Source organism: Impatiens glandulifera, chromosome 9, assembly GCF_907164915.1.
Source record: "Impatiens glandulifera chromosome 9, dImpGla2.1, whole genome shotgun sequence".
Lineage (NCBI taxonomy): Eukaryota > Viridiplantae > Streptophyta > Magnoliopsida > Ericales > Balsaminaceae > Impatiens > Impatiens glandulifera.
The window spans coordinates 29,051,414-29,067,683 of record NC_061870.1 but is presented as its reverse complement, the minus strand read 5'-3'; the positions used below and the strand labels follow the sequence as shown (position 1 = coordinate 29,067,683).

The following is a 16,270-nucleotide window of genomic DNA, read 5'->3' as shown; positions in this document are numbered from 1 at the left end:
AATTCAATCATCTTTCGTGAAGTATGAACGAGGAAGGGTGGAAGAAAGTAACATTGTCTATAAGGCAAATATGAAAATAACAACAAAGGTTGGGAACGTTAATTGTAATATTTGTTTATATTGTTGTTTGATCATTATCGTTCAAAAATTCTAGGGTCGTTTATTTGCCATTTTATAATCACAGTTAATGTTTGTCTAATTTTAATTTTTGATCCTCCTATGTTTTGGGTTTTTAATGAAATACTGGTAAAATCATTTAAACGAAATATATACAAATATATTATGAATGAGATAATGAGATTGATTAATACAATTAATGAATCACTAAATAATTTTCAAAACACAAATACATTATATTAAGATTTTTTTTATTAAACTAAAAATGAGTTAACAATTTTAATATTAAATTTATTTACTACTAATATTAGTTAATATTTTTTTTTGATAGTCTATTAATAAATATTTAAGTTTATGATATTATATTATTATCATTTGTTTAGATGCATGTTATGACATAATATTTATTATACATTACTCATCGTTGTCGGTTTAAGATTCGATTTTTGTTCCCGTTTTATTTAATTATTATCTTTTAAACATTTAGTCAGTTAACGATTTGAGCGGGTTCCAGTGGTGTTAAACCGAGAAACAGAATTGTTGTGATGGTTAGGTAAAAATGAAATTGTAATGCATTTAGTTTGGACAATTCAGTTTGATTTGAACGGTTTTAGTTGGTTTATTTACATCCTTATCATAAATTTGTCCTATTTGATTTGGGTTCGGTGATTTTTCACATTCAGCCCTATTTAGTTTAGGGGTATATGTGTTTTTCCTTGCATATGCTTAGATTGATTTGGTTCTCACATCTTTTTTTTTCTTTATTTAGTTTGCAAATAAAATTACAAAATTAATTTAAATCGATAAGATTCATTTTAATTTAAGTCCATTTTAATTTGTTTCATTTATTCATAATATTTATTTTATTAAAATTATTTAAATTTTAAATTGTGAGGTCTACAATTATATATTTTTTCAATCAATAAATGACTTAAATTAAAAAATAATTTATTTAAAAATATATTTTATTAATAAATTACTTTCTAAGTTTTTTTTGATATATAATTTTAAATTTTAATTATCATAAAAAATAATTAAATAGAAAAGTAAGAAATAATTATTATTTTAGTCTTCTTATTTCTTGTATATTAATTTTTTTGGAAAATGATACATTCTAGTAAATTAGAGCCACAAAATGGGACCTAAAAAGTAAAAAGATGGTAATTGGTAAGTGAACGGGTGATTAACGCATAATTTTAAATGCGTTGATGACCACTTTATATTATTATTTTTTTAAAGAAATTGTGCAGGTACCATCTTAAATAAAAAAGTTAAATGTATCCATCTTGAATATGTAATAGATATATTCCTATACATTTTTAATATTTTTATTATTATAATAATTATATATATATATATATATTAATTTAATAATTATATATAATTAAATAAATAAGAAAAAATATAATAATAAAATATAAAAAAGAAATGGAAATTAATAAAAAAAAACTGTAAGGATTAAGAACAAATATTGAGATTTGAATTTAAAACTAGACAGAGATAAAGAGAAAATTATTTTTAAATACAAATTTGTTTGATAATATTTTTTTTATTAATTTATTAGTTAAAATTAATGACATTATTACCTCTTTTATAAGTAGAAAAAAATATAAAGAGAGTGATTTTATATTAATATAAAATAAATTTTATAGCAACAAAATTGTATTATTATTTTTTATCAACTTATTTAATATTTTAAAATTATAATTTTATTCATTTACTATTTTTATTTAATTGTTTAATATTCAAGGTCTTGTTTAAAAAAATATATAAATATAATTAAAAATCACTTCAATCACTGAATTATAATATTAAAATAATCTGATTTTAAATAAATTCTAACACTTAAAAATTGTATTATTATATAATGATAAATTATATTTTTTTTAAAATAAATAATATTTTATTGAGTGAAATGAATTATATATTTAATAATAAAATAAAATAATTGTTAATTTGTTTGAAATTATTTCTAAAAATATGCATGCTAGTTATTCTTGTTTGAAGTTTAAATTTTCAAGTTAATCTATTTATTTATTTATTTATTTTTTTGTAGACAAACATAATTTACTATTTAAACCCAATTATTTTTTATATGTATTTTAATATTTTTATTGATATTATAATTTATTATTAAATATATTTTTAATTTAAATTATTTTTTTACATAATATGATAAAATATAATATAATTGTTTCTCACTACTTAGCATAAGTGAATTACTTTACAACTAAATTAAGAATAAACCATTAGGTGGCACCTATATATATATATAGGTTAGGATTTATTATGAGGATCAGGTTAACATTTATTTTAAAAAAATTAATATATAATTTGGAATGATATATTAAGTTATATTTCATATTATAATAATTGTTTCTCACAATAAGTGAGTCACTTTACAACCAAATTAAGAATAAACTTTTATGTGGCACCTATATTTTATTTTAAAACGTTTTAGGATTGATGGTTAAGTGAGGTACTTTACAACCAAATTAAGAATAAACCCTTACTTGGCACCTATATTTTATTTTAAAACGTTTTAGGATTGATTGTAAGGATCATATTAACATTTACATTAAAAAAATTAATATATAATTTGGAATGATATATTAAGTTATATTTCATATTATAACATTAATTTTTTTTTACAATTATTAAATTTAATATTAATTAATAAGTTGTTTTTAAAAATATATATATTTGAGTAACTTATTCAAACTAATATAATATTATAGGGGAGATTATATCAATATTTTTAAAATATTATTGTAATATATTTTTATTCATTATTAAGTTATTAAGTTATTATATTATAATTATTAAAACAAAATTAAATTAATTAAGTATTATGGTGAGTAATTATCGTATGTTTACGAGAAAATTGAATCGGTAATTTACTTACTTTTTAATTTTGTATTTTCAATGGTCGACTATTATTTGAAGTTTTGTTTGTGAAGTATTACTAAAATGAAATTAATTGGGTGAAACTCGAATTTTTAGATAGTGATTGAAAAATTTGAATTGATATTACTGATATATGTTATACCTATATTTTTTTTATAAATTATGAATTATCAAGTCCGTATATTATATTGAGTAAATATAATTTAAAGAAAAACAAATTAAAAAATATAGTTTTATTTAGATATTTTATATTTGCATAATTTGATTAATCCTAATCAAATCCGAATTTAATTCGATTAGATCTAAATGATCAGATTTCGAATCCATCCCTATATACAATATATATTTAAAATAAAAGAAAAGTAAAAAGTTAATTTTAAAAAAAAGTTAAATGTCCCTGTATATAATATATATTTAAAATAAAAAAAAGTAAAAAGTTAATTTAAAAAAAAGTTAAATATATCCATCTTGAATATGGAGTAGATATACATTCATATACATTTTTAATATTTTATACATTAAATTAAGTTATTATTAATAAGTAGATAAATATTATGGATGTAAAAGTGAATAAAGTCAATCAAATAAAATATTGATTTTATTTTAACATCAAAAAGATAACACCTTTAGATAAGTGATGGTGACACATGTTGATATCACCTTGAGATCATCGGTTTGGTTTGAGTGTTTAAAATGTATGCAATGGGTTAAGGATATTTTCATCATCCCAAACTCCTGAACAAAGAGACAACAGAGAGAGATTTTAGCAACGGAAGAAGAAAGATATGGCAATCGTCCATGTAGTGATGGTACCCTTTGTGGCATTTGGTCATATGATTCCATTTCTTGAATTGGGCATATCTTTGGCCAAATCTGGTTCAATCAAAATCTCTTTCATTTCAACTCCTAAAAACATTGACAAGCTCAAGCCCCGAGTTCCCCCAGCTTTAGACCATCTCATCAACCTGGTCGCACTGCCGTGGCCCTCCGTCGATCTTCCCTTGCCGGCCGGTATCGAGTCCACCGCCGACATTCCCCTTGAGAAAAGCCAGTTCTTGAAGGTAACCACCCGTATATAATTTTGAACCAATTACCCCTGTTTATCTTTTGCTATATAACCTCATCTCCCCTGTAATTAACAGATAGCCTACGACCTTCTAAAACAACCGTTCAAGAATTTCGTCACCCAAAACTCGCCGGACTGGATCCTTGTAGACGGCCTCGCTCATTGGGCAAGTGAAGTCGCCGTGGAATGCAACATTCCCAGCATTCTTCTTTCTATCTTCTGTGTCGCCACAAGCGTCTTCTTTGGTCCGCCGGAATATCTCCATGGCGACGGCCAAAAACTCCTCCGATCATCACCTGAAAGTCTCACGTCGCTGCCTCCGTGGATAGATTTCCCCTCAACCCTAGCTTACCCTTCTTGTCATAGTGCCGGAATTTTCTTCGGATTCTTCGGAGATAACGCCTCGGGAATACCCGACGCTCATCGGTTAGCAAAAGTCGCGACCACTTGTAAAGCGATCGCAGTACGTAGTTGCAGGGAACTCGAAGGCGAGTATATAGATTTGCTGGGGAAATTAACCGGAAAACGTATAATTCCTGTTGGGTTATTCCCGCCGTCACCGCCAGAGAACCTTAGAGAGATCGAAAAGGACGAGGTACGTAATTATTTAATTAAGATATTAATCATTTTATCTTAAGATTGATGATAATTCTCGTTATAATAATTCATTATTTTTATAACAAAGGCGTATAAATGGTTGGAAAAGCTAAAGCCCAAATCGGTAGTTTACGTGAGTTTTGGCAGCGAATGGAAAGTGACGAAAGAACAAGTGAATGAAATAGCAAATGGACTTGAGAAATCTGGTGTTCAATTTCTTTGGACATTGAGAACACCCATTTGGTCCGTCGAGACCGGCGTGGAAGTCTTGCCGCCGGGGTTCGTTGATCGGACCTCCGATCGAGGGAGGACCCACATCGCCGATTGGTTTCCCCAGATGGAAATCCTTTCCCACCCATCAATCGGAGGCTGTCTCTTTCATGCAGGTTATGGGACGGCGGTAGAATCGTTACAATTTGGGCATTGTTTGATCACACTTCCATTGGTGATTGACCAACCATTGGTGTCAAGAATGTTAGTGGATAAGGGACTAGCTTTGGAAGTGGAGAGGAAAGAAGATGGGTCTTTTGATGGGGACGCCATAGCTAGTGCTTTGAAGCGTGCCATGGGCTCACAGTCGAAGGAAGCTGGAGAAGAACTCATAGCTAGGGCAAGTGAAATTTCTAAGGCGTTGAATGATCAGAAAAAGAATGATGAATATCTTAATGGTTTGGTGGAGTTTCTCATAAATGGGTAAAATATCTTAAGTCATAGTCTTTTGTTTTCATACCCAAAAACCAAATTAAACACAATGATCATGTGAGCATGTTGTTTGTATTTCTGGATGAATAAACTAAAATTAAAATGTTTTTCATTTTTAGTATTTTTAAAATAATAATAATAATTGTAAGAGTCATATGATAATCAAGAGATTTGGGTGAGAGACTTTTTTTTTTTTTTTTGATATGAATAAGAAAAATATTTTGCCTCTTGTTACCGACAAATTAGTATCAGAGCGGCAGAGCCATTGTGTGTGAGATAAGCGTGAGAGAACATGTTGCTAGGGATGATAACGGGTATCCTATCTGTTGGGTAGTGAAGTAGCCATTCTCGAATCTGATTTTATTTTACTACCCGACCCCGATGGATATCACTACCCATTACCCAATTACAAACTTAAAAAGATTGTAGAGGTTGAAGAAGAAGAAACATAACTGTAATGCATAATAAAATTAGTAATATCGAAAGATTAAAAACAAACAAAAATATTATTTACCTTATGTTGTAGATCTTGAAAAATGTAACAACTTTGTTGTGCTAAAGTGAAGAAAATGTAGAATGAATGTTGGAAGGAACAATTTAAAAATTGAATATGAAGAGTTTAAGAGAGAAAAATACATTTTGTTATTAAACAAAACTTGAAAATGATGAGAGAAATAAGTTTTTTGGAAATATAAACAAATAATGTTGGAGTGGAGTGTTGATAAGAACAAAATATTTATGATAATATTTGTAATGATAATGTATTTGAAATGTCACATTAAATTTTAATAATAATCATTTTATTTTTTATATATAGTCGAGTATCGGATTTAGGTTTCGCACACTCCCCATCCCCGACCCCGTACCTGATCCCGTACCTGATCGGGTACCTTCTCTCATAACCAATGCTCAACCCCGATCCCGTACCCGATTTAAAACACCTAAACCCGATTATCGGGTACCCACGGGTATCGGGCATATAAATACCCATTGTCATCTCTAAATGAGACGGTTTGGGGGCGGGGAATGCATTTACCATCCCCTGCACATTTTTATTCTAGGGATTTTTTAAATACTATTCCCGCCCCGTTCGATTTAGCGGAATCCCCACGGGCACCATTAATAAAATATTTTAAAAAAAACATAAAATAAATTATATAAACGGATTTTTTAATATAATATATATTATAATATATTGAAATTTTATATTATTATAAAAAATAAACTTACGACTCTTATAAAATATAATGAATGAATAAATATATTAGTGATTTAATATATTTAATTATATTCATAGTGTTAGGATCTAGGTAGCCATTGGAGGACCGGGGGTTGGACCGGTTAGCAGTTCTCACTCGAAGGGTGGTGGTTAATCCGGTTAGAGATTAACACCGGGGTTTCAATACTACACAACCTGTCACAATCCCTTGAACTAGGTTCAAGCGCGGAAAAGGTTTGCTTTCAGGTTGAAGCGGCACACTTGTATGATAGGCAGAATCGGTTTTATATGATGGAGGTTTGAGAATTGATGGGTCGGCTTCGGTAATCTGGAAATTCGGCTTGGATAGAGTTAAGTCGGTTATAGCGGTACAGATCGGTTAGATAATGAAACCGGCAGACAGTAAATAACAAGACAGAGTTTATGGATGTTCGGAGATAAAACTCCTACGTCACCCCTTCCTCTCGAAACCGCGAGAAGGATATTCACTAAGGAATACAAGTACAATCCGATCGAGACTTATTTCCTGCTCGATAACACTCTTACAATTTACACCGAAATTGTAAAACACACACTTTAACTTTAGCACTTAGGCTTTCTTAGAACAGCACAGTCTTATCACTTGTAGAGTAAATGCTCTTAGAATTTCTCACTTGTCTCACTATATGTTGCTTGTCCCTCCTGTGTTACACATTTATTCTTCTTCAACTGCCCCTTTTATAGGTGAAATATGCCAACGGTCATATTTCACTTCCTTGAATCTGATTGGCTGAGCAGAGATGCAGAGGTTCAGTGATTCAGTGATTCAGAGTCTGCGGTCATCTTTTCATTCCGGTGTGTAAGACAAACCTGCTAGGTTTGTCTTTTACTCAATGTAGGCACTGTCTGTTAGACAGTTGTCTGTACTTAGAAGATCTCCTTTCTGACTTATCCTGAAGTGGAAAGATCCTGCAGGACTGTTTTCTGCAGCCTGCAGACTTTCCTCAGACTTGTATGAATATGGAAGTGTTCAGTCTGTTCCTTTGGTATCATTCTCAACAGATACCCGAATTGTCTTCTTGTACTAGTCGGTCATTCGACTTAACCGGATGGCTTCCGGTATGAGTGATGTAACCGGACTTCTTCCGGTTATTCCTCTGTCTTGTGGCTGATCGGCTGTTTGATGATTCCGGTTTTAAGCTTTGGCCGATCCTTTCTTTGTATGGTCATGTTCCAAGTATTCTTGGTCGGTTTAGTAGCTTGACCGACTAGTTTTCTTAGCCGGTTCTTTTGTTTGTCCGGTCCGGTTCCTTGTTCCTGCATGGAAGGTTTATTTAAGTTAAGTTTATTTGAACCGGTCTAATTTTATCTAACACATAGTGTTCGGGGCAAAATCAGGGTGAGGTCGGGGCGGGGGACACAAATATCATCCCCGTTCGATTTTGAGAAAAAACCGTCCCAAACGGGGCAATTCAGTTTGGTTTTCGCGGGGCGGTATCAAATTACCATCCTTACCTGTCAGTTTCAAAAGAGAACGTCGCGGTGTGCACTGACCGAGAGAGAAAAAAGAGCAATCGAGAGCTTTGTGAGGTGTGTGTTGAGTATAAACACTTGATAGAAATTATAGGTCTAACCAATGACATCACGCTACCCAAGTTGACAAAAGGTGTCAACTACGACAACTGGAAGGTGCAGATGAAAACCCTTTTTGGCTCCCAAGATAATTGGGATGTGGTCAAGACTGAGTATAAGGAACCGGCGAACACAGATAGGTATTCAAATGCCCAACTGAACGCATTAATGGTCGTTCGAGCTAAAGACAGAGCGACTTTGTATCTATTATATGCGAGTTGTTGAAAAGATTTTGAGGTCATTAACATATAGTTTGAAAAATATTGTATGCGCAATAGAGGAATTCAAGGATCTATCAACGCTCACCATTGAAAAGCTTGTTGGGTTCTTGGAAGCACATGAGAATGACAAATAAGAAGGGGGGCCCTTGAATATGCTCTCCAAGCGAAGACGACAATAAATGAAGAGAAAGTGCTCTATGTTCAGAGTACCAAAGATAGATGCCTAGGTGGTAGAGGAAGAGGAGGAAGAGAAAATGAGCAAGTCGGCCAACAGAACTGACATGACTGAGGTCAAGCTCGGGGTGGCCGAACAAACACAAACAACAATATTGAGTGTTATAATCGTGGAAGGTATGAGACTATGGGCATGTTACCAAGGATTGTTACTTGATAAAATGCTACAACTACGAAAAGTTGGGTCATATTTTCAAAGATTGTAGATCCGAGAAGAAAAATGAGGAACCAACAAACTTATTTACTGAGAAAGAAAATGAAGGATTGTAGCTGGTGTTAAAAATTCCAAAAACCAAGATCTGATAACTCGTTTTGGTACTTGTACACTAGCGTAAGTAACCACATGTGTGGTGACAAGAGGTTATTCAAAATACTCTCAAAGGTGGAGTCTAGATCATTTTCTTTCGGCGATGCTTCAAAAGTAGTCGTCAAAGGTCGATGAATGATCAGGTATCAACAGAGAAATAGGGGAGTCAGAGAGATCAAAGATGTTTACTACGTACCTGATCTAAAAAGCAACATATTGAGCATGAGATAGTTGATGGAGAAAGGGTACTCAACTCTGATGAAGGACCGAGAACTACAACTGAAGGATAAACTCGGGAGGCTCATTTCCCAAGTAGAAATGAAGAAAAATCGCATGTACAAACTTAAGCTTAAAATAGTTCAAGATAAACGTATGCAACTTGATCTAGAGGATGAGGTCATGAAGTGACATTATCGATTTGGTCATTTTCACTTCGGTGGGTTGAACTAGCTGGTTAAAAAAGAGATGATGATTGGACTGCCTAATATTATATTTGAAAAGAGGTTATGTGAAGAATGTATGATCGGGAAGTAAGCGAGGACTTCTTTCCCAAGTAGTTCTGAATACTGAGCAAATGAGCAACTAAGACTGATCCATACTGATTTATGTGGGCCGATAACTCCAGAATCATTCAGTGATAAAAGATATTTTTTTCTCTTTAATTGATGATTTCTCAAGGAAGACGTTGATTTATTTTCTAAAAGAGAAGTCATAAGTGTATGAAACCTTCAAGAAATTTAAAGTGATGATGGAGAAAGAAACAAACAATGTCAATCAAAGTAGTCTGATCTGACAAAGAGGGTGAGTTCACTTCTACTGAGTTTAACAAATACTACGAGGAACATGGGATCAAGCATTTCTTGACTGTGCCATATTCTCCGCAGTAAAACAGTGTAGTGGAATGAAAGAACTGAATTATTCTCAATATGGTTTGATCCATGTTGAAAGGAAAAACTATGTCGAAAATGTTTTGGGAAGAGACAGTGCAATATGTTGTCTATGTGCAAAATAAATATCCACATGCAAAGCTAGGAAAGAAGATGCCTCAGAAGATTTGAAGTGGTATGAAGTCGAGTGTCTTTCATCTCAAGGTGTTAATCTAGCTTGGAAGTCTATTCGTGAGAGGGGGAACGATGTGGGTTGGACTCATGTTGTATGGTCCTCCAAAGTTATTCTAAGACAACCGTTTGTGTTATGGTTGTTGTTTAGGAAGAGACTTTCAACTATGGATCATCTTAAGTGGTTTATGGATATCCCAGATTCTAAATGTCTTCTTTGTAATGACAATGAGGAGACGATGGATCATTTATTTGGTGGTTGCCTGTTTACTCTCGAGCTATGGAGACGGTTTACAAAAGCTATGAAGTTAGCTTTTTTCCCCTCTAATTGGATTGATATCAAAGAGATGGTCATTTTAAAATCTAAAGGTAATCTTTTTCATTCAAATATGTTTAAATGTGATTTTGGTCCTATAGTTTACCATATCTGGATGGAAAGAAATTCAAGAGTATACACGAGGTTTAGAGGTGGTGTTGATGATGTTTGGAATAGCATAAATTTTGATTGCAATTCCCTTGTTCGAACTTGGAGGCGAATTCCCAAAAATGAGCAAAATTGGTGTTTATGTCAAAATTGGGACATTAACTACTATGAAGTTACTCAATCTAGCAATTTCAAGGCGAGATCATAAAGTCATTATTGATTGTTTGTTTGAAAAGTTGTAATTCATTATGTGTTTACTCATTTGGTTTGTAATTCCAGCTTTTTAAAATTAAATCAAATATTTGATTTGCTTTAATTTATGAACTCATGTAGGTTTTTTTCCCTTTTGGGTTTTTTTTTAATGAAATGACAATGTCGTTTCTAAAAAAAAAACAAAAAAAACTGTAGCCTAATTACATTTGCAATTTCTCCCTCAATTTGGACATGTAGCAATCTATAACATATTCTCTGGACATACATATACATTTTTTTGGAAATTGTCATTTATTAGAAATTGTATTCTTGAACTGATCTCACCATGGCCCTTCGGTCACTCGAGGGACAACGAATGACTATCGGTCTTCGTTTGAATCTTCGTCGTGACTCTTACTTCTCTCTTCTTTGTTCTTCGTAACGCCCCGCGGATACCATGGGGTTTTAGGATGATTTTTTCCAAATCCGATCCCCACTCAGGAAGTAAAGGGATAAATAGTTCAGTTTGATCAGTTTATTAAACCAAATACATATCTAAATCGTTGACATCGGCTTATTAAATTTCAAACGGTTGGATTGTCTATTTGATTGGTTCGATTTGAACAGTTTAAAGATCGATTTGGTAGGTTTAATTGGTTTGATACATTGTTAAATTTGTTAAAATAGATTAAATATATTTTCATGTATATGAACACATACAAATATTTTGAGATGGGGTTAGGGTTTTAGAAAATAATCAGTACGATCGGTACAATCGGCACGATCGACACACGACACAATCAACACGTTAGTCACGCAAAATTTGGTCGGTTGATTTGGTAGCCGGTTACTAGAAACGTGATCGGAATCACGATCGTTAGCATATCTGACACGTTTGACATATTGGGGAAAATTGTTTAAAGTTATAAATTGTGAAATGAAAAAACATCGGTTATGATTTGAACAGAGTCAGGAAAAAAGTCGTGAATTCTAGTCGCGAAGTTTTTGTTTGCGATCAATTGAGGTTGGTCACAGTTTGGTTCCTGGTCTAGTGTACAGGGTATTATGGTATTCTATATTACTCTATTCTTTATTTGCTCTGTTTGTTACATAATTATGTATTTATATAATAATGGAAAGAAAAAACAACAAGGTTAAGTACAAAATTTTGTTCATGAAGGTATAAAGGAGGTTGTTGAAAATGAAATTAACAGAATAGTCAAAGAAATTGTACAGGAAAAAGTACAAGAAATTCACAAAGATAAAACGAGTTGTTGTTCAAAAAATTGGTGAAACTAAAGCAGAAAAATATGGGAAAAAGAAGGAATATGGAAGGTCGGGTATAATGAAAGAGCAAATCTCTTTGAGTTTAAAAATCAAATCACAAAACTACTGATATATGCAAACAAATAAGAGATTATGCTCAAGAAAGAAAAAATACAACAAACAACCGTCTATTTGAATATACACTATCTTCAAGATTGAAACCTATTGAAGAATGAAGAATACGAAAAGATAGTAAACTAGTTAATGGAAACAATGAGACATGAAGTTCCCAAAATGAAAGACCTATACTATCAAGAACAACTTCAGTTGGAAGGTAAATGAAGTTCGGAAAAATAATGCAGAAAATAATGCAGATGCTTATGCATACAAAGGTCAAATCTACTTGAGTGAGTTTAAAAACAAAGTCGAGATTCTCAACTCTCTTTTTGAATTTAAATTGACCAGTGAAGTAGAGGAGAAATGAGTCAAAAAATGATAAAATGTACTTATTGGGTCTACATAGGAAAGAACCGTGTATCTTTCCCAATCACCCAAGAAGCATTAATGAAATAATGTGAGCAGAAGGGACTGAAGAAGGTTTCTACAAACATCCATGATCTCTATTTTCTGCAATTCAAGAGGGAAACAAACTTGGATGATATTTTAAAAATTGGACATACTTATATTGGATTCAACTGTATGAAGTTGAAGTGATGGTCTGAATAATTGTGTTTTCTAAGCAAGCCAAAGGAAACAGTCAAAATATGGTTCAAGCTTAGAAACATCCCAGCACACAGGTATAATGTAGAAGCTCTAAGTCACTTTACTAGTATATTAGGGAAACCATTATATATCGACCCAGTTACAGAAGAAATAGAACACCTTACTTTTGCTAGAATAAGCATTGAAATGCATTTTCAAAATACATCACCAAAAAATATTACAATTGTTGACATGAAGGAAAAGTCCACAGTCATAGAAATCTCATATGAATGGAGGCCAAACATGTATACTTTCTGCAATACTTTCCAACATCAAATGAGAAAGAGCATAAATTCCTGAAAACTTAGGTAGCGGAAAAGCAGAAAAATGAAACGGAGGAATTAAGAATGAAAGAGCATATTGTAAAAGTCAAAGACAGTGATAAAGTATACAAAAATGAGGAAACTGTAGAGAAAGAAAGTAAGGAAGAATCAGAGAAGGAAGAAAATAATGAAATTAAAAAACAGAGAATTCTGAAGAAGTTCAATCTAAAGACAAGGAAGAAGAATAAGAAAAATAATAAAGCAAAAAAATAATAGAGGAGAAGAATAATGAAGAAACTAGGGTTGTTGATCCTGAAACACGCAAAATTAAAATAGAGAAAAGTTATTAGAGCAGACATGCATCATCATCTGCTATAATTCAATCATCTTTTATGAAGTATGAACGAGGAAGGGTGGAAGAAAGCAACATGGTCCATAAGACAAATATGAAAATAACAACAAAGGTTGGGAACGTTAATTGTAATATTTGTTTATACTGTTGTTTGATTGTTACCGTTCAAAAATTCTAGGGTCGTTTATTTGTCATCTTATAATCACAGTTAATGTTTGTCTAGTTTTAATTTTTGATCCTCCTATGTTTTGGGTTTTTAATGAAATTCTGATAAAACCATTTAAACAAAATATATACAAATATTATGAATGAGATCATGGGATTGATTAATACAATTAATGAATCACTAAATAATTTTCAAAACACAAATACATTATATTAAGATTTTTTTTATTAAACAAAAATGAGTTAATAAATTTAATATTAAATTTATTTACTACTAATATTATTTAATATTTTTTTATAGTCTACTAACAAATATTTAAGTTTATGATATTATATTATTATCATTCGTTGAGATGCCTGTTATGACATAATATTTATTATACATTACTCATCGTTGTCGGTTTAAGATTCGATTTTTGTTCCCGTTTTATTTAATTATTACCTTTTAAATATTTGGTCAGTTAACGATTTGAGCGGTTCCAGTGGTGTTAAACCGAGAAACTGAACTGTTGTGACGATTAGGTAAAAATGAAATTGTAATGCATCTAGTTTGGACGATTTAGTTTAATTTAAACGGTTTTGGTTGGTTTATTTACATCCTTATCATAAATTTGTACTATTTGGTTTGGGTTAGGTGATTTTTCACATTGAGCTATGTTTAGTTTAGGGGTATTTGTGTTTTTCCTTGCATAGGCTTAGTTTGATTTGGTGTTCACATTTTTTTTTCTTTACTTTAGTTTGTAAATAAAATTAATTTAAATAGATAAGATTCATTTTAATTTAAGTCCATTTTAATTTGTTTCATTTATTCATAATATTTATTTTATTAAAATTATTTAATGTTTAAATTATAAATTGGGTATAAATTGTGAGGTCTACAATTATATATTTTTTCAATCAATAAATGACTTAAATTAAAAAAAAATTAATTTAAAAATATATTTTATTAATAAATTACTTTCTAAGTTTTTATTGATATATAATTTTAAATTTTAATTATCATAAAAAATAATTAAATAGAAAAGTAAGAAATAATTAATATTTTACTCTCTTTATTTATTGTATATTAATTTTTTGGAAAATGATAATTCTAGTAAATTAGAGCCACAAAATTTGAAATTTGAAGAAATGACCCTAAAAAGTAAAAATGATGGTAACTGGCAAGTGAATGGGTGATTAACGCAAATGCATTGTGATTTTATATTATTTTATTTTTTTAAGAAATTGCTCATGTATCCATCTTAAATATGTAGTTAAAAAAAAAGTTAACTTAAAAAAGTTAAATGTATCCATCTTGAATATGTAGTAGGTATATTCCTATACATTTTTAATAATTTTATATATATTAATTATATATAATTAAATAAATAAGAAAAAATATAATAATAAAATATAAAAGAAAAATGAAAATTAATAAAAAAAACTATAAGGATTAAGAACAAATATTGAGATTTGAATTTAAAACTAGATAGAGATAAAGAGAAAATTATTTTTAAATACAAATTTGTTTGATAATATTTTTTTATTAATTTATTAGTTAAAATTAATGATATTATTACCTCTTTTATATGTAGAAAAAAAAATATAAAGAGAATGATTTTATATTAATATAAAATTAAATTTTATAGCAACAAAATTGTATTATTATTTTTTATCAACGTATTAATATTTTAAAATTATAATTTTATTCATTTACTATTTTTATTTTATTTTTATTTAATTGTTTAATATTCAAGGTCTTGTTTAAAAAAATATATAAATATAATTAAAAATCACTTCAAACACTGAATTATAATATTAAAATAATCTTATTTATAATAAATTCTAACCCTTAAAAATTGTATTATTATATAATGATAAATTATATTTTTTAAAATAAATAATATTTTATTGAATGAAATGAATTATATATTTAATAATAAAATAAAATAATTGTTAATTTGTTTGAAATTATTTTGAAAAATATGTATGCTAGTTATTCTGATTTGAAGTTTAAATTTCAAGTTAATCTATCTATTTTTTTCTAGACAAACATAATTTACAATTTAAATCCAATTATTTTTTATATGTATTTTAATATTTTTATTAATATTATAATTTATTATTAAATATATTTTAAATTTAAATTATTATTTATATAATTAAATTATTTTTTTACATAATTTGATAAAGTATATAATATAAATATTGTTTCTCACTACTTAGTATAAGTTAGGTACTTTCCAACCAAATTAAGAATAAAACATTAGGTGGCACCTATATTTTATTTTAAAACGTTTTAAGATTGATTATGAGGATCATGTTAATATTTATATTAAAAAAGTTAATATATAATTCCAACCAAATTAAGAATAAAACATTAGGTGGCACCTATATTTTATTTTAAAAAGTTTTAAGATTGATTATGAGGATCATGTTAATATTTATATTAAAAAAGTTAATATATAATTTGGAATGTTATATTAAGTTATATTTCATATTATAATAATTGTTTTTCACTACTTAGCAATAATTGAGGTACTTTACAACCAAATTAAGAATAAACCTTTATGTGGCACCTATATTTTATTAATAAACCCTTACGTGGCACCTATATTTTATTTTAAAACGTTTTAATTTATGGTGGGATCATATTAACATTTACATTAAAAAATATAATATATAATTTGGATTGATATATTAATTTATATTTCATATTATAATATTAATATTTTTTTACAGTTATTAAATTTAATGTTAATTAATAAAATGCTTTTAAATATATATACTTAAGTTAATTTAATGTTATTAAAATACTTTTGTAATAT

General features: G+C 29.5%; 1 protein-coding gene across 1 annotated transcript; it reads left to right on the top strand.

Moving 5' to 3' along the window:
* The first annotated feature begins 3,798 nt into the window (after positions 1–3,798).
* Positions 3,799–5,614, top strand: LOC124914782 (UDP-glycosyltransferase 91C1-like). Its single transcript, XM_047455391.1, has 3 exons — positions 3,799–4,085; positions 4,167–4,685; positions 4,776–5,614. The coding sequence occupies exons 1-3, from the start codon at positions 3,810–3,812 to the stop codon at positions 5,382–5,384; spliced, it is 1,404 nt and encodes a 467-aa protein (XP_047311347.1). The 5' UTR covers positions 3,799–3,809; the 3' UTR covers positions 5,385–5,614.
* The last annotated feature ends 10,656 nt before the right edge of the window (positions 5,615–16,270 follow it).